Source organism: Scyliorhinus canicula, chromosome 5, assembly GCF_902713615.1.
Source record: "Scyliorhinus canicula chromosome 5, sScyCan1.1, whole genome shotgun sequence".
In the NCBI taxonomy this organism is placed as follows: domain Eukaryota; kingdom Metazoa; phylum Chordata; class Chondrichthyes; order Carcharhiniformes; family Scyliorhinidae; genus Scyliorhinus; species Scyliorhinus canicula.
In genome coordinates, this window is record NC_052150.1 from 16,617,150 (window position 1) to 16,636,469 (window position 19,320).

The 19,320-nt window shown below is 44.8% G+C and overlaps 1 protein-coding gene across 1 annotated transcript in view; it reads left to right on the plus strand.

Moving 5' to 3' along the window:
• eci2 (enoyl-CoA delta isomerase 2) overlaps positions 1–19,320 on the plus strand; it is a 153,271-nt gene that overhangs the window by 109,631 nt on the left and 24,320 nt on the right. The window contains exons 4-5 of the mRNA XM_038796641.1: positions 4,971–5,159; positions 17,060–17,129. Coding sequence (XP_038652569.1) covers positions 4,971–5,159; positions 17,060–17,129 — 259 coding nt within the window. The remainder of the gene's footprint in view (positions 1–4,970; positions 5,160–17,059; positions 17,130–19,320) is intronic.

The following is a 19,320-nucleotide window of genomic DNA, read 5'->3' on the forward strand; positions in this document are numbered from 1 at the left end:
TACTCAATAAGATCTTGGTATCCTTGTGCATCAGTCGCTGAAAGTACGCGCGCAGGTACAGCAAGCAGTAACGAAAGCAAATGGTATGTTGGCCTTCATAACGAGAGGATTTGAGTAGCAATAGGGATGTTTTACTGCAATTGTATAGGACATTGATGAGGCCGCACTTGGTGTACTGTGTGTCGTTTTGGTGTTCTTATCTGAGGAAGGATATTCTTGCAATGGAGGTAGTGTAGCGAAGGTTTACTAGGCTGATTCCTGGAATGGCGGGACTGCCATATAAAGAAAGACAAGTCAGTTAGGATTATATTCATTGGAGTTTAGAAGAGTGAGAGGGGATCTCATAGAAATTCTAACAGGGTTTGACAGGGTAGATTGAGAAAGAATGTTCCAGATGGTGGGGAAGTCCAGAACTAGGGGTCATAGTTTAAGGATAAGGAAGGAAAATGAAAAATGAAAATCGCTTATTGTCAAAAGTAGGCTTCAAATGAAGTTACTGTGAAAAGCCCCTAGTTGCCACATTCCGGTGCCTGTTCAGGGAGGCTGGTACAGGAAGGGGTAAACCTTTTAGGACTGAAGTGAGGAGAAATGTCTTTGCCCAGAGAGTGGTGAACCTGTGAAATTCACTATCACAAAAGGTAGTTGAGGCCAAAACATTGTGTAATTTCAAGAAGGAATTAGATATAGTTTTTGGGGCTATAGGACTCGTGGGATATGGTGGTAAGACGGGATCAGGGTATTGAACTTGATTGTCAGACATGATCATAACGAATGGGAGAGCAGGCTTGATGGGCTGAATGGCCTCCTCCTGCTTCTATTTTCTATGTGTGTTTCTATGTATGTACGAAGGTGAGGAATAATTGGTGAATTATATTTGCTGCATTCAGTTTTATTTTAAGATATATTAAAAATCATGAAACTGCTAGTGGCAACATGATCAAAATGATATGTTTTCTCAAAACATTGGCTCAAATCCACCATTTAATGTGCATTAAATGTTTGTAAATTGAGTCTGTTCTGCAAATCAATTAGAGTGACTGATCTTTACATCATCTCTATTTACCAGCCTTTCTTCCATAGCTTATCTGATCAGAATCTGGCTATCTTGAACAATTCAATTGTACAATCACGCGCAACCCTTTTGGACAGCATGATTCAAATCTCCATCACTCATTGTGGAGAGTCTTTGTAATAAGATACACGATTTGATGTGGTTAACTGGCTATTTAGATAGCAGAACAAACATTTTGTAATCTCTGTTTATTAATAAGCAGAATAAAAATGTTTTCCCTTTAATTAATTAATGAATAAAGGTTACTCTCTTGCAGCACACAACAACATGCGTTTGTGGAACACAAATAATAAAACATCCCAAGACACTTCAATGGGGTGTTATCAAGCTAGATTTACCACTGAACTATAAAGGACTGGGTTAGAAAGATTTTAAGGGAGCCTTTAAAGTAGAGGCACAGAGGTTTAGGAAAGGAATTGCAGAGCTCGAGACCTAGTACCACAATCAATGCCAGCGATCAAAATCAATAATGCACAAGAGGCTGAAATTGGAGGATCATGCAGATTACTGAGGGTTAGAGATGGTGACCACGGAGGGATTGGGAAACAAGGATGAAAATATACCACTGAAGTTTTTTGTTGTTGTGTTAAACATAAAAAGTGATGTTCTGTCATAAAGTTGTCTATAAAAATAAGCTTTAGTAAATAGTGCTTTTAGTCTTTTTGTTACAGTTACAGTGAATCTTGTCTTATCCTTTCAGCTATCAACTGGAAGCTCAAATTTATTTTTGTAATATAAAAGTTGGTTTCTATGGTGATCATATCATTACCAAGAAATATTGGCGGACCCCTACCTGATTTATTCAACTTGCATCTGCTGCAGTGTATAACATTAGGAAGATGGGACTTAGGAGCACGAGTAGGCTACAAGGTCTTTTAAGCTTGCTCTGCTATTCAATAAGTTAATGGCTGATCTGATTCTGGTCTCAACTCCACTTTCCTGTCTGCCCTCCCATAACTCTTGACTCCCTGGTCTATCAAAACTCTGTCTTATTCTGCCTTGAATAAATTCAATCACCCGGTCTCCATTGCTCTCTGGAGAAGAGAATTTCACAAACTAATAAACCCTAAGAGAAAAAAACTCTCCTTATATCAGTCTTAAAAGAAAACCTGTTATTAATAACCTGTGCAAATTCTAGTTCTAGTCACACCCATGAGTGGAAACATCCTCCTAGTAGCCACCCTATCAAGTCCGCTCAGGATCTTATATGTTTCAATAAAATCTGCCCTCATTCTTCTGAACTCTAATTGGTGTCGGCCTGACCAGTTCAGCCTGGTTCTAGGGCTGCCATCAGTGGTGGCAGAGTTTGCCCACCCTCTTACCTTTTCTATTTCTTGTCTGTACCCAAACTGATTCTACATCTTGCTCTTTCAAGCTAAGGTCATCTCTCACAACTGTACAAATTATATCCTTAATTAACAGAGCTACTCCATCACCTTTTCCTAGCTTCCTACATTTTTTAAATGTCAAACAACCTTCAATATTCAGGTCCCAGGCTTGATCACCCTGCAAACATGTGTCCATGATGGCCACCAGGTCATACATAGTTATTTCTATCATTACTAACAATTCCTCCATTTTGTTACAAATGCTATACATATTCAGATACAGAGCCATTAACTTTATCTTTTTACCATTTTTACAATCTCTGGCCTTATCTGCTGATACACTCTTGAGTTTGTACCCTCTGTCCCTTACTGCTACACCTTGTTGTTACCTTTTGATTATCGAACAAAATATTGGGCTTAAAATTTTTTTAAAAATAAATTTAGAGTACCCAGTTATTTTTTATCCAATTAAGGGGCAATTTAGCATAGCCAATCCACCTACACTGCACATCTTTGGGTTGTGGGGGTAAAATTCATGCAGACGTGGGGAGAATGTGCAAAATCCACCCAGACAGTGACCTGGGGCTGGGATCGAACCCGGGTCCTCAGCACCGTAGGCATTAGTGCTAACCACGCCACCACCATGCTGCCAGGCTTTAAATTCCGATGGAGTAACAATTGAGTCAGATTGCCGCACTCAAAATTACGTATTTGGAAATCCAGGCGATCCTGGTTTGCCTGACCTCCCAACTCAGGCCGTGCGAGATCTGTGTAGTGCAGCAAGTGCATGGAACAACAGTCAGAGTTAGGTAAGCTATGCCTTTTTTTTTATAGCTCTAGCTGCCATAAAACAGATAAGTTTAAAGGTCCAGCCAAGATTAAACAAAAACAGATAATACTGGACAAATGCAGCAGGTTCTGGCAGCATCTGTGGAGAGAGAAGGCAGCTAACAGTTCGAGTTGGAGAGAACTGTAAATAGGGTCAGATTTATACTGTTGTTGGGGGGCTCGAAACGTTAGCTCCCTTCTCTCTCCACAGATGCTGTCAGATCTGCTGAGATTGTCTAGTATTTTCTCTTTTTGTTTCAGATTCCAGCATCCGCTTTTATCAGCCACGTTTAAAGGTCTTTGACAAGCCAGAGAGACACTGGGTAGGATTTGGAGGTGGGTAGGATTTGGAGGTGGTTGTCGGGAGTCAGACCTAGGGGCTAGAGGACAGGAATCACGATTGGGATGGGGGTCAAGAGTCAGACTGGGTTGGGGGCATGGAAGTTGGGAGTCGGGCCTGGGTGAGAGTGGACAGGACTCTGAAATCTGGCCTTGTTGGGGGGGCGGGGGGGGGTGGAGTCAGGACTGGAGGGGAGGTGGGGAGGGGTCGGGCCAGCGTGAGGCAGGAGTTGGGAATCTCCTTCCGTCTAATGGTATCCATTCTACTGCTACTCTTGCAGGGCATATATATGGGAGGTGAAGCGTATGTCCTGCCAGGCTGTCGTGACACAGAGATGATGTCCTGCAGGTGCTTCTGACCAGTCCTCTGTAGTATTCCTTTATTGGTGATGCTATCTCTCCATTGATGCCCAGGATCTTAGATAATGCTGGTTAAAAGCATCCAACTTACCATTGGTATTCTCTTTGATAACATAGATTGTGATTGGTACTATTGTGGATCAATAGAATCGCTGCTTCTTGATGGTGTTGATGACGTTGGCTGCCACATAGTGCAGAGTTGCAGAAAGACCGATGCTGCTTTGACGATTCTTGTGTGGACATTGACCTCTACATCAACCCCCTGAGATATTACTTCCTAGGTCGAGGAAATGGTCAACATTGGTTGCCTGATGTTGATGCAAGGTCTTTGTTGATGTCCAGGTTGTCATTGTCTTGGTCTTCTCTCAGCTGACCAACTTTGACACTGCTACTCTCAAGACTGGGGGTCAATTTTGGAACACACGTGATTCTTCGACCAGCAAGGCAAAGTCTTCTCTGAAATCCAGGGCTGTCAACCAATGATGTTGCCATGGGATGCCTAAGTCTGCACCCACCATCACTTTCCTCATAATAAAATCAATAACCAAGAGCCAAGAGTAAAAGGAACGGAGAGCATATGCTGCCTTGCCATACTCCTGTGATGATGTTGAAGGAGACGGTGGTACCTGGTGGTTCCAGGAGCTGGAATCGAAGTAGAAAGCTTTCATGATGTTAAAATACCACGATGGGATACCATACTGTCTTGCAGAGTGACTGCTGATAGGCACAACCTTTCAACGCTACTTTCCAAAATATCAATTGTTGGGAATTAAAACGCTCCAACATAATTGCTATCCATGTTTCATTTCAGCTGAATCCTACATATTCCTACTATTCCATGTCGTGCTTTGTAATTTCAAGTACCCAACAAAGAAAGTTTGACAACCTATTTGATCCCATTTCCAAACAATCTAAATGAAACTGTTTTTGTCAGACGTGTCATTTTCGTAAGTATTTTCATAAAGTGTAGAATTCCACTGCATGGCTGAGATGAAAGAATATTCTAGATAACTACAAACTTGCTTTGTTTTTGAAATTTGTAGGAGGAAGCTAGACAGAAGTATGTCACCCTCATAGAAACATTGGTTTCTACAGAAGTCCCCACCCAAAGTGAAGCAACCACCACAGGAGATGGGAAGTCATCATTCCAGACAATTAATGTCACAACTGAAAAGAACATCACCACCATTCTTCTGAACAGACCAGCTAAAAAAAATGCTATTTCTGTTAAGGTAAGATTATTAAATCACAATAGCAACTAATTGTTACATAATTGTCTTCAACTTTATTACATTCATTAATATCCGGTATTGCAGAAAGTGATTTGATATTGCCCGCCCACTTCTGGGATAATTGAAGCCCTTGAGTGATAGATTAATGGCCAAGCTGTTCCAGTACAGCTACAACATTGACATCTACCCAGCAATGTGGAAAATTGCCACGGTGTGTCCTGTACGCAAGAAACAGGACAAATGCAACCTAGCCAATTACCACCCTATCAGTCTATGCTCCATCATCAGCAAAGTGATGGAAGGAGTTAGCGGCACTTAGCAATGACTTGCTCACGGGCAGTCAGTTTGGGTTCCGCCAGGGTCACTCAGTTCCTGACCTCATTCCAGCCTTGGTTCGAACATGGACAAAAGAGCCGAATGCCAGAGTGAGGTGAGTGACTGTCCTTGACATTGAGGCAGCATTTGACCAAATATGGCATCAAGGAGCTCCAGCTAAACTGGAGCCAATGGGAATCAGGGGGGGAAACTCTCCAGTGGTTGGAGTCATACCTGGCACAAAGGAAGATGGTGTGGTGGTTCGAGGTCAATCATCTCCGCTCCAGGACATCACTGCAGGCCAAATCATCTTCAGCTGCTTCATCAATGACCTACTTTCCATCATGAGGTTAGAAATGGGGATGTTTGCGATGACTGCACAATGATCAGCTCCATTCATGACTCAGATAATGAAGCAGTCCATATTCAAAGGATCTAACCATTGCCCCTTGACATTCAATGGCATTACCATCACTGAATCCCACAATCAACATCCTGGGGGTTACCATTGATCAGAAACTGAACTGGAGTAGCCATATTAATATTGTGGCTACCAGGGCAGGTCAAATGCTCGGATTCTTATGGCGAGTAACTCACCTCCTGACCGCCAAAGTCTGTCCAGCAACTGCAAGTCACAAGTCAGGGGTGTAATGGAATACCCTCCACTTGCCTGGATGAGTGCAACTCCAACAACACTCAAGAAGCCCGACACAATCCCCGACAAAGCAGCCCACTTGATTGCTTCCCACCCTCCACCACTGACCAACAGTGGCAGCCGTGTACCATTTACCAGATGCACTGCAAAAACTCACCAAGGTTCCTTAGACAGCACCTTCCAAACCCACGATCACTACCATCAAAAGGACAAGAGTAGTAAATACCTGGGAACCCCACCGCCTGTACGTTCCCCTCCAAGTCACCCTGATTTGGAAATATATAATGTTCGTTCACTGTCGCTGGGGCAACATTTTGGACCTCCCTCTCAAACAGCACAGTGGGTTTATCTACACCTCAAGCACTGCAGAGGTTCCAGAAGGCAACTCACCACCAACTTCTGAAGGACAACTACGGAAGCGCAATAAATTCTGGCCTAACCAGTGACACCCACATCCCATAAATTATTATTTTTTTTAAACTTAAGGGCTTCCTCCTGCCACTGTTGGGATTTTAGTCGTGACAGGGGAAGGTTGGCAGCTTTAATAGTTCTGGCAGGTGGTGGGCAGTGGGAGTACCAGCCTATTGGACACCGTGTGCCTAATAGGAGCACCTCTTTCCCCCAACAAGGTCTGCCGGCAATAAATAAAGTGGAACTAGTAGATACATCTGGAATTCCAAAAGGCATTTGATAAAGTGCCGCACGAAAAAGACTTAATACACAAGGTAAGGGAGCATAGAGTGGAGATAAGGGGCACAATTTTCTGATATTTTTTCAAAGTGTCAGTCCCAGAGAGAAAACCAGTTGGTGAGAAAGATTGACTTAAAAAAAAAAATTCCCACGTGTTTCATGCTGCGCTTGTGGCGGTTTGCCTCTGATTCGCTCACTCCGATAAACCATGATCTCTGTAATCAGTGGGTTGCTCCTTTCAAACCCCTCCATACCACTTGTTCCAAGTCCTGTCGCGGAGTGGCTGCCAGGAAGACAGCACCACGTTTCATAGAGGGAGTTTGAGCAAACTTCTGCATGGGGTCAAGCAGGAGAGTGACATCCTCTATCTACGATCGAGCAGACATCCAGCAAGCAAGGTAACCAACTCTGCCTGGGAGGCTGTGGCCTCGATAGTGAGTGCCAGCTCTCCATAAGAGGGACAGGGCTACTGTGCCAAAAGATGATGAATGACCTTCTTTGTGCAGCCAGGGTAAGTCTGCCCACTCATGTCTCCCGTTGTATCCCTTAACACACCCATTACACCTCCATGATGAATCTCACTCCCAGTCACCTCACGGGGCCCCAACGTTTTTCAGCCCGGACCAGCCTCATGCCATCTGCAGATCACAGACCCGATCAGCAGGGAGACATCTTCGAGATTAGCTTTAAAGAGGCGTCACAGCTTTCACCCACACCCTCCATCAGCACAGATACTCACGCCTCGGTAGAAATAACTAGTAGACAGGCTTCTGGGTCACCCACTGGTGAGCACCTCACTGCTGAAGAGCCACAGCAAGTGAAGAGAGGAAAATCCCTCAAAATGCCAGAGCCCCAGACCGATGACGTGCCACTGTACAGTCGACCCAGGGCTGCTGGAGCTAAAAAGGCAGTCACGAGCATCAGGAAGGGATGACAGAATCTCTCCAAGACCGACCAAAGGAGTCCCATCGCCTTTTATTCGAGGAGATAGTGCCACCACTTCAACATGATGAGGCCAACACTGTAAGGATGACATACGCAGAGGAGACCTTGGCGCAGAACATGCACTCCATGATGTGGGATGTTCGCACCATGGTTCAAATCATGATCTCCATGGCTGAGGATGTGAGTTCCATAGTGCAGAGCTTCAACTGTATGGTGCAGGCTCTTGTGGGAATCCACGAGTGTCAGTGCCAGAGGGCATCAGAGCTTCTGGCTCTCACTCCAACTGCCCTTCTCTCCAATGCAGGAGCCCAGGGGCCCCCAGGCACTTGGAGAAGAGGATCAGAAGGAATGCAGCTTGGAGGCCTTCCACCCAGGAATCCCTGGGTTGTGTGTTCAGCCCACCTGACACCCCCTTCTCTGTGAACGATACACCACCACCCCATACACAGAGGAGGGCAGTACTGCGACACCCCGAAGCTCATAAGTAAACCAGGATCCTCTTGGTCCTGGCCTCCAGAGGACATTTGTCAAGGCCACCTCGGGCAACAGAACGTGGAATGTAGATGGCTGTCTTAACATCAGCTGCGGATTCTGGGGATCAGCTAGACACAATGGAAGGGTGAGGAAGAGTAAGAAACAATAACCTTCTGTTGGGCATGAATGAACCTAAGCACAAGTAGAGGTGCAGTAAGAAGTCTTACAGCACCAGGTTAAAGTCCAACAGGTTTGTTTCGAATCACTAGCTTTCGGAGCACTGCTCCTTCCTCAGTTTGCTTATATTAAATATCACTTTTTGACCCATAAAAAAACTCCACGCTGTCATGGGGAAAGCAGGATTACACTATTGAGTTGGATGATCAGCCACGATCATAATGAATGGCGACGCCTCCTCCTGCTCCTAGTTTCTATGTTTCTATGTCGTGGCACCATGTTTTGCAAATCCCAATGCAAACTTGGCACGTCCTCCCTGTGCAGTGTGAGAATGGAAACGCTATGCCTCTCACGCTGATATGATTCCCAGTAACCCCCCCCCCAGCAATGCCCAGTCCTCTCATGTCTGCCAGCAATCTCTAGTAATGAGGATATCTTCGGTTGAAAAATTGAGAGTCTGTCCAACACATCAACAGGTTGAGAAACACACTGGCACCCCTGACCATGGAGGGGACAGTATCAGCTGAGATATGTCATTCAGTCTCTGGGCCCCAAGATCACCCCATTCAGTGGCAGGTGTCGCCCGGCTCTCAGGCAGGAGTCAGGCATTTCACAGAGGGAGATAAGAGGAGACTCTGTCATCACTGTAAATCATCATCATTCTTCTGCAGCGTCCAACCAATCGCTTTAGCGCCCTGCCCACGATATTGTCCCACAGGCACCACAGTAGTGAGAGGATAAAGCACCTCATGGTGGGAGCAATCTTCACACCCGAGGCTTGCTCATCCCCAAACCGAGAGGTTAGGAGGGCGCCCTGGCCCTGCATCCCTCGCCTGAGGTTCTTCCTCCACGTCCTTTGTGGGTTGCCCTCGCCAGCCTCCTCAATACCTTGAACTGTCCAATTGTCTGCTTAGCCAGCGCAAGCATTGACGCCTCGTTGTAGAGAATCTCAGTGGGTGTTTGTGGCCTCCGCTCCGTGTGGCATCATCAACCACCTCCTGAGTGCGTACCCTTTGTCCATGGAGAGCCGTTCCTCCAACCGCTGCTCTCCCTCAAAAATGGCTGGGATCTGTGCGTGTCCCAAAAGGCAACGGTTATGGATGTTCCCCAGGAATCAAACCTGAATAATTCGCATTGAGTAGTCAACCGATCTGGACGTTGAGGGTGTGGTATCCCTTGAGGTTACAAATCACACCCAATGTCGACATAGGGAACGCAGAACCATGTGGGCACAGTTGATGACATCCTGCCCCCGGGGCATGCCTATGTGGGTGAAGCCTGTGACTCTAGCATCCTGTCTCGCCTGGTGCCGGTCCAAGTTGATGTACATGTGGGCCATTGCAAATAGCGCATCTGTGAGCTCCCTTGTGTGCGGCTGACTTGGAGATGCTGCACAGCTCATCCACCCATGCAACCCTGAAAAATGCTGCTGGTACAGATGTTCAGCATGGCAGTGACTTTCAGGGCCACAGGCAATGGGTGATTTTCCAGTCCATATGGTGCCAACTCTTTTATCACCTGGCACAGGTGGCCACCATCCCCTATGACAGACTCAGTCTTCTCCGGCACTGGACTGCTGACATTTGGAGATGGGAAGTTCTATGGCAGTAAATCCATGGCTCTGCCATCTCTGGCCCTGGCCGCATGAAGCGGCACATCAATGTCACTGCTGCTGCTTGCTAGCTATCAAAAGAACTGCCAGCTCCACTGGCTCCATGATTCTGCCATTCCCAAGGTGTCATCAATTGCACCCGCATGGCTCTGCGTTCCCTATGTCGGCATAGGGCAACATTTGTGAACCGCAAGGGATACCACTCCCTCAACATCCAGACTGACAGTAACTACTCTGTGCATTATTCAGATGTGTGCCTGTTTCCTGGGGAGCAACCATGACAGTTAGATCTTGGGATGCTCACAGATCCCAGACATTTTTGAGGGAGAGCAGCGGCAGGAGGGATGACTCCTTGTAGACAATATGATTTGGCACCAACCAGGGAGCAGGCTACTCTGGATGAGGTCTTGTGTAATGAGGAGGGATTAATTAATGGTGTCACAGTTAAGGATCCTCTGGCAAAGAGAGATTCTTTAGGAAAGAGTGATCCTAGCATGAACAAATTTCAGATTCAGTTTGAGGGCCAGAAACTGGAGTCCCACACTAGTGTTCTGGAGTTGAAGGTAATTACATCGACATGAGGCCAGATTTGACCCTAGTGGACTGGGCATGAAAATTAAAAGGTAGGACAGTTGATGAGCAGTGGCAGCTGTTTAAGGAGATATTCAATTCCTCCCAACTAAAATATATTCCAGAGAGGAGGAAAGATTGTAAGAGGGGTGGGGGGAAACATCCATGGCTAAGCAAGGGGGTTAAAAATAACTTAAAGACAAAAACTCCATATTGCAAAGGCCAGTGCCAGGCTGGAAGATTGGGAAACTTTTCAAGATCAACAAAGGGTTACTAAAAAAAGTAATCAAAAGTGCAACGTTATATTTTGAAAGTAAACAAGCGCAAAATATAAAAAAGATCGCCAAATATTCTATAAATCTATAAAAGGGAAGCGAGTAGCTCAAGTGAATATTGGTCCCTTGGAAGATGGCACCAGGGAGTTAATAGTGTGGAACACTGAAATGGCGGATACGCTAAATCAGTATTTTGCTTCAGTTTTCTCGGTGGAGGACGCAGGTACCATCCCAATAGTAACGGGTAGTGCAGAGGTAATAGAAAGGGAGGAACTTAGAACAATCAGCATCAATAGCGAAAAAATACTAAACAAACAATTGGGATTGAAGGCAGACAAGTCCCCAGGTCCTGATTACCTACATCCTAAGGTATTAAAGGAAGTGGCAGTGGAGGTAGTGAATCTGTTGGTTATAATATTCCAAAATTCCCTGGATGAAGGAAAGGCTCCAGTGGATTGGAAAGATGCTAATAAAAATCCCTTATTCAAAACGGTAGGGAGGCATAAAGTAGGAAACTATAGACCTGTTAGTTTAACATCTGCCATGGGAAATTGTTAAGAGTCCATTATTAAGGAAATAATAATAAGACATTTGTAAAGTTAAAAAGCAGTCCATCAGAGTCAGCATGGTTTTATGAAGGGTAAATTGTGTATGACTAATTTGCTAGAGTTCTTTGACGATGTATCTGGACTTCCAGAAGGCATTTAATAAGATGCCACACAAAAGGTTAATACACAAGATGAGATCACATGGGATTAGGGATAATTTATTAGCTTGGATAGAAGGCTGGTTAACCGACAGGAGACAGAGTCGGGATAAGTGGGTCCTTTTCTGGTTGGCATGATGTAACTAGTGGGATGCCACAGGGTTTAGTCCTCGGGCTCCAACTATTTATAATGTTTATTAATGACTTGGACGCAGGGGATGAAAGGTATATTTGCAGATGATAGTAAAATGGTGAGATAGTAAATTGCAATGAAGAAATAAGAAATTTACAAATGGATATAGATAGGTTAGGTGAGTGGACCAAAATTTGGCGATGGAGCTTAACATGGATAAATGGGAGATTATCCATTTTGTTGAGAAAAATGGAACGGCAACTTATCTAAATGGAGAAAAACTTCGGAGTGCTTTAGTGCAGAGGGATCTGGGTGTCCTCATGCATTAATCACAGGCAAATGAAATTTTGGTCTTTATAATTAAAGGAATGGAGTATAAAAGTAGGAAAGTGTTGCTGCAACTAGCATTGGTGAGAACACGCCTGGAGTACAGTGTACAGTTTTGGTACCCTTATTTGAGGAGTGATGTAACTGCATTAGAGGCAGTTCAGAGGAGGTTCACTAGATTGATGCCAGAGATGAGGGGTTTGTCCAATGAAGAGATGGAGCAGTTTAGGCCTATGCTCACTTGCGTTAGAAGGATGAAAGGAGAACTAATTGAGGGTATATAAGATGATGAAAGGTATTGACAAAGTAAATTAGTTTTAGGATAAGGGGTAGCAGATTTAAAACAGAGATGAGGAGAAACTACTTCTCTCAAAGGGTTGTCAATCTTTTGGAATTCATTACCCCAGAGTACGGTGGATGCTGGGACATTGTGTAAATTTAGGGAGGAGATAAACGGATTTTTAATTAGTAATGGGTTGAAGGGTTATGGAGAACGGGCAGAAAAGTGCAATTGAGGCCGAGATGAGGTTGTCCATGGACACTTGGGTTTTAAAATTCTCATCCTTGTTTTTAAATCCCTCCATGACCTCATGGTCCCCTATCTTTGTAACTTCCTACAACCAAAGATCTCTGTGCTTCTCCAATTATGGCCTCTTGCGTGGCTAGAAAAAGGTGCCAAATCGTGCCATTTTGACCTGGGAACTTGGCCCGTTTTGTAGGTCGGGCCTGTTTCAAGCAAATTAACTTTTAAACCAGTAGAACATATCTTGGCAAAACACAAAGCATATACTTTGGGTGTATCTTACATTTTAAATTCCCCAATCTTCTGTACTGGTTTAGCCAATTACACTGGAATCTCGATGAAAAGTTACTGCAATTCACTGTGAACTCCATCAACCCAATCTCGGGTCCAGTTTTATATTGTTATGTATCGTGGGGGGGTGGGGGTCTGGAAATCAATCGGGTTTATTTATGACTATAGCTACTTTCCAATTTTATTCTGTAGTTTACAGTCCAAACCACAATCTGGTGGAATATTTATTGTATTATTTTCTGAAATATGGAGGATTTATGAAAAAGCCAGTAATCCAAGTAAAATACAGGATTTTCTGCTCAACCCCTTTGGCTCATAGAGAAGGCAGGCTTACATACAGATGTGATCCTTGATGATGAATATTAGCGATACACCTAAGTAAAACTCGAAAACATTATTTCATAAAATCACTATTGATTCAGATTGACAGTGTTATTGTCAACCCACTGTTGCAGTCCAGCTATTTAGCTGTTTGACTTGGTAGTGTATTTGGTCTATATTGGATCAAACAAACATAATGACTTTCTTTAAACAATCATAGAATTTACAGTGCAGAAGGAGGCCATTTGGCCCATCGAGTCAACACCGGCCCCTGAAAGAGCACCCGACCTAAGCCCACACTTCCACCCTATCCCCGTAACCAAGCAACCCCACCTAATGTTTGGACACTACAGGGCAATTTAGTGTCACCAATAATTACTTTATTGCCACAAGTAGCAATGAAATTACTGTGAAAATCCCCTCGTCGCCACATTCCGGCGCCTGTTCAGGTGCACAGAGGGAGAATTCAGAATGCCCAATTTTCCAAACAGGACGTCTTTTGGGACCTGTGGGAGGAAACCGAAGCATCCAGAGGAAACCCACGCAGACACAGGGAGAACGTGCAGACCCCGCAGAGACAGTGACCCAAGCCGAGAATTAAACCCAGGTCCCTGGCGCTGTGAAGCAACAGTGCTAACCACTATGCTACCATGCTGCCCTTAAATGATGTTGTCTTAAACCACTCCCTCACCCTTTGGTGCATCTCCTATATAAATCTCGACTGATTAGCAATGTTCCCCAAATGACCAGAGTCCAGGAATAAATTAATTTTCATTTGGCTTAATTAATGATGACGAATACTGATTTTCTACAAGTCAAGCCATATCTGACAAACTTGATTGGATTCTTCAACAAAATAACTGAAAAGCTTGATTAAAGTAATTCAGTTGATGTTTTGGGTCTGGTATTCCAGCTGGAATTTGACAAAGTGCCACATAACAACTTGTTACCAAAATTGCAACCCACGAGATAAAATGGGCAGTGACAGTATGTGTACAAACTTGGCTACGCGAAAGCTGAGAGCAATGATTAATGGTTATTTTTCAGACCAGAAGAAAGTAACTATTAGTGGATCCCCGGCGGCAAGTATTAAGACCTCTGGGGCGCGATTCCCCTCTGCCCAGGCCGGGTGGGAGAATCGCGGGAGGGCCGCTCTGCCCCCCCCCCCGATTCTCCCCCCTCCCCCCCCCCCCCTCCCCCTCCCCAAAATGCGACACGCCGCTCGGAGAATCGCGGGTCGCCGTTTTACATGGTGACCCGCAATTCTCCGGCCTGGATGGGCCGAGCGGCCTGCCGTTCCCGACCTGTTCACACCGGCGGCAACCACACCTGGTCGCTGCCGGCGTGAACATGGCACCAAAGGTGAGTTTGTGGCCTGTGGGGGGCGGAGAGGGGAGCGAGCACCACGGCCATGCTCGGGAGGGGACTGGCCCGCGATCGGTGCCCACATGCGCGGCTGACATCATTAGGCTCCGCCGGCCGCGCCATTCTCGGCGCGCCGGGCCTTGACGCCAACGACAAGGCCCGGCGGCCGAGATTTACGGAACGCCGCTCCTAGCCCCCCGGGGGGGGGAGAATAGGGGGCGAGGAGTGGTTTCCGACGCCGTCCCACACCCGGCCTGGGCCGGGTTTCACGACGGCGCTAGGCGTTGCGGAGAATTCCGCCCCTGGTCTTTGACGCATGATCACCTGGATTAGGACGTAGGGGGCAAAATTTCAAAGTTTGCAGTTGACACAAAATTTGGAAATATAGTGAACAATGAAGAGGATAACAACAGACCTCAGGAGGACACAGACTGGCACAATAGCAGTCACATGGCAGATGAAATTTAATACAGAAAAGCCTGAAATGATTTTTGGAAGGAAGGATGAAGAGAGGCAGCAGACAGACAACTAGGAGGTCATATATACACAAATCTCTGAATGTGGCAGGATTAGTTAATGAAGCATGTGTGTCCCTGGCTTTATAAATAGTGGGATAGTGTATAAAGGCACATCAGTTATGCTAAATCTTTATAAATCACTTAATACATTTAAATAACTTATTACATCTCAGCTAATTCCGTGCAGTACACTTTAAGAAGGATGAAAAGGCCTTGGGGAGGTGACAGAGGAGAATTATTGCAAGAAATGAGGAACTTGTTATCTGAAGAGTCGAGAAAAATGGCAGTTAAAAAAAATTATGGGAGGGTTGAACAAATGTCCAAAATTTGACTATGCAAATAATGAAAACTGTATCCTTAGTCAGGTGGGTCAGTAACTAAAAGATTCAACATTTTTTTTTCAGAAGACCCAGAGAGAAGGTACAGTAAACTTATAATTTGCAAATTGAATATTTGTAGCTTAGAATTCACTAGCTTAAAGATTAGTTCAAAAGGGATTTATGTATATATTTTTGAAACAGGATAATGGGGGCGGCATGGTAGCACAGTGGTTAGCACTGTTGCTTCACAGCGCCAAGGTCCCGAGTTCGATTTCTGGCTTGGGTTATAGTCTGTGTGGAGTCTGCACGTTCTCCCCGTGTTTGCGTGGGTTTCCTCCGGATGCTCCGGTTTCCTCCCACAGGTCACAAAAGACGTGCTGTTAGGTGATTTGGACATTCTGAATTCTCCCTCTGTGTACCCAAACAGGGACGTGACAACTAGGGGCTTTTCACAGTGACTTCATTGCAGTGTTAATGTGGGCCTACTTGTGACAATAACAAAGATTATTTGCAGGGTTGTACAGAGTGGGACTAATTAAATAGCTCCTTCAAAAGGGCCAACACAGGCATGATAGGCCGAGTATCCTCCATCTGTTTTGTAAGATCCTTTGACTCCATTGTGCAAATGTAAAATATTAATCTATTTTCAACCAACACTATAACTTTCCCTTTCTTGGCTCTTTAGGAGCCAGTGCCTTGCCAAATTCTGCCTTCCTCATTCAAGGATGCCGCAAGATTTTCCTGAACCTATTCAGTTTAGGAGTGCATCTTGGGTAGCTCAGGTAATAGGAGATTGTTGTTCGCGTGGCTTTAGATTTGGGTGATTTTGGAGCAAATAACTTGCATTTATCCAGAGCCTTTACTTAATGAAACAAAGCGTCCCAAGGCACTTTACAGGAGCATTATTGAAAATTGAAATTGAAATTGAAAATCGCTTATTGTCACGAGTAGGCTTCAATGAAGTTACTGTGAAAAGCCCCTAGTCGCCACATTCCGGCGCCTGTCCGGGGAGGCTGGTACGGGAATCGAACCGTGCTGCTGGCCTGCTTGGTCTGCTTTAAAAGCCAGCGATTTAGCCTGGTGAGCTAAACCAGCCCCTAAACCAGCTAAACCAACCCCATTATAAAGCAAAATGTAACATTAAGTCACAGAAAAGAGGTGTTAAGGCAGATTTATGGAAGGTAGAACATGGGCAATCGGCCAGGGGTGCATTAGAATAGTCAAGACTAGATGTAATAAAGTCGTGCTCCGGTTTCCTCCCACAAGTCCCGAAAGATGTGCTGTTAGGTCATTTGGACGTTCTGAATTCTCCCTCTGTGAACCCGAACTGACGCCAGGATGTGGTCACTAGGGGCTTTTCCTAATGACTTTGTTGCAGTGTTAATGTAAGCCTACTTGTGACAATGAAGATTATTATTATTATTATTAGTCATCCTCCCTAATATCTACTCATGGCTCAGTGTCAAATTTTGATATTGCTCTTATGAAGTGGTTTGGGATGCTTTATTACATTAAAGGTGCTACATAAATGCAACAGTGCATGTATCACAAGTAGCCAAGCAAATAGATTGTAATATTACTCAGAAATATTTACACTTGATGCTTGATTTTTTACATAAGCTGGCACATTAATTTATTTCTGTTTGATAAGTGTCGTTTAATATCAATTTTTCTTTCATTCAGATGTATGAAGAAATTATGACAGCCCTTGAACAAGCTGCAAAGGATGATTCTACATTAACCGTAATGACAGGTATACAGTACTTCCATTTTGGCTGCTTCCATGATATTTTTCTCCATGTCATTGAGGTCACTTGTATTTGGAGAATTAGTACCATCTTAAATTGCAGAGTATGACCACACCTTCACTGTTGCCAACAATAAATAAACACCAAATGGGCTATATACAGGTTGGTTTGATTCTCTCCTCACAGAAGAGAAAGTGAATGGGTTCATGCCCCATTCCAGTCTTTGAACACATTATCTAGGCTGACATTGCAGTGCAGCACAGAGAGAATTGTACCATGTCAAAAGATGCTGGGCGGGATTCTACGAAGCCCGACGCCGGTTTGACCCCAGTTTGTGATGCTCCGTCCCCTCCAAATCAGTGTCACGGGGCGCAAGCAGCCACAACGCGTTGGCGGGTCATCAGCCAGCCCACCCGTGATGCTCCGCCTCCGATGGGCCGGGTTCTCGACGGCGTGGGCCATGTGGTCCCAGCAGTCGTGGGCCGGCTACGGACAGTGTCCAGCGCCGCCACACTCTGCGCGATCTGTGCGGATACCTGGCAGGGGTGGGATTGGCCAGGGGGTGGGCTGTGGGTCAGGGTGGGCAGGTACGGGGTCCAGCATGGCTGCAGCCATGTTTCCCGGCTAGACCTGTGGAGGCGTAGACGTGCACGGGTGCAGTTTGTCAGCCCTGCGCATGCGCAGCCCGGATCCAGGCAATTCTCCGGCCGTTCTCCACGTGATCCACAGATGTTCCATACCGCGCTGGCGCTAGCCCCTTACTGATACCGGGATCGGTGAGGGATTTGCGCCGATTTTCCCATCGTGGAGCACCACTGGTTCTCCGTTGGCGCCAGCACTTAGCCTCAGAAACGGAGGATCCAGCCTCCTGTCTTTCTGATGACTGATTAAACCTGCTTTCTGTGGTGCTATTTAAAGAGCAGGAAGGTTCTTCCAGTGGGATGGGCAGCATTAATCCCTCAAAACAGATTATCTGATCACTTATCTCACTGCTTTTTGTGGTAACTTGGTTTGGACAAGTTGGTTGTGTTATGGGCCAGGGTTTAGAAAACTCCAAAGTATATCATGGAGTTTATCTGACCTACACCTTTTAATAGATTTTGGTTATCAGGAGCACAAGGGCCTACTTTCCAGGTGTTATGCAACAGAGACCTTAAGTATTTTTAAACAAAACAATGTTTATTGTATGAATTCCGTTAACATTTTATAAACACAGTATTCATTTTATCAACTACAAGCACAAATACCCCCTAGAGATACAGTGGCCTATATGTAACCTTTAATAACTTTCCGAACAACATCCATAAGCCAAACGCCCTTTTTAATAAAGCAGTAGGTATGAATTCTTTACACAAGATAGTTATCACTTTTCAATTATCAAGTGATCCGGACACCTTTTAACATACAGAGAGAGAGAGAGACAAAATTAACCTTCCTTGTCTGAATTCAGCTTTCAACTGCCTAAAACGAAAGTAAAACACAAAGCCACCAACAGCTTCCAGCTCAAAACGAAAAAGCCAGACACAACCCAGCTCCACCCACACAATGACATCACTGCAGCTATTTAATAAACACCCATTTCTTAAGGGTACACTCCCATGACACCACCCCCCAAGAAAAAAAATAAACCATCAACTTCAAGATGGTTTCATTTTTCACCTTTTTACTTTCCTTTAAGAAATATTGACAGTAAATATAATTTTTTAAAATAAAACAAAACACACAAACATTTGTAATAACATAGCCCATTTTAGTTCTTCTTCCTCCATCTGGAATCCCTCTTGATTGACTGTCTCTTTGGACCAGAAGGTCTCTGCATGATCCATCCATTTCTCTAAGCCACGCCATTTCTCTTTAAGGTCAGATACTATAGTTCAATGCAATCACAGAGCCTCTTCTTCACAACACACTCCCTTCATAAACTGGAATACCATACCTGAGAAGCAAACACAAATATGCTCACCTCTCACTGTCTTTAAGTTCGCTAAGCCAACCCAATCAAGAAAGATAGACTTTTATCCCGGACGAGCCCCCAATTTGTTATGGGCCAGGGTTTAGAAAACTCGAAAGTATATCATGGAGCTTACCTGACCTACAACTTTTAATAGATTTTGGTTATGAGGAGCACAAGGGCCAAATTTACAGATATTATTCAACAGAGACCTTAAGTATTTTTAAACAAAACAATGTTTCTGC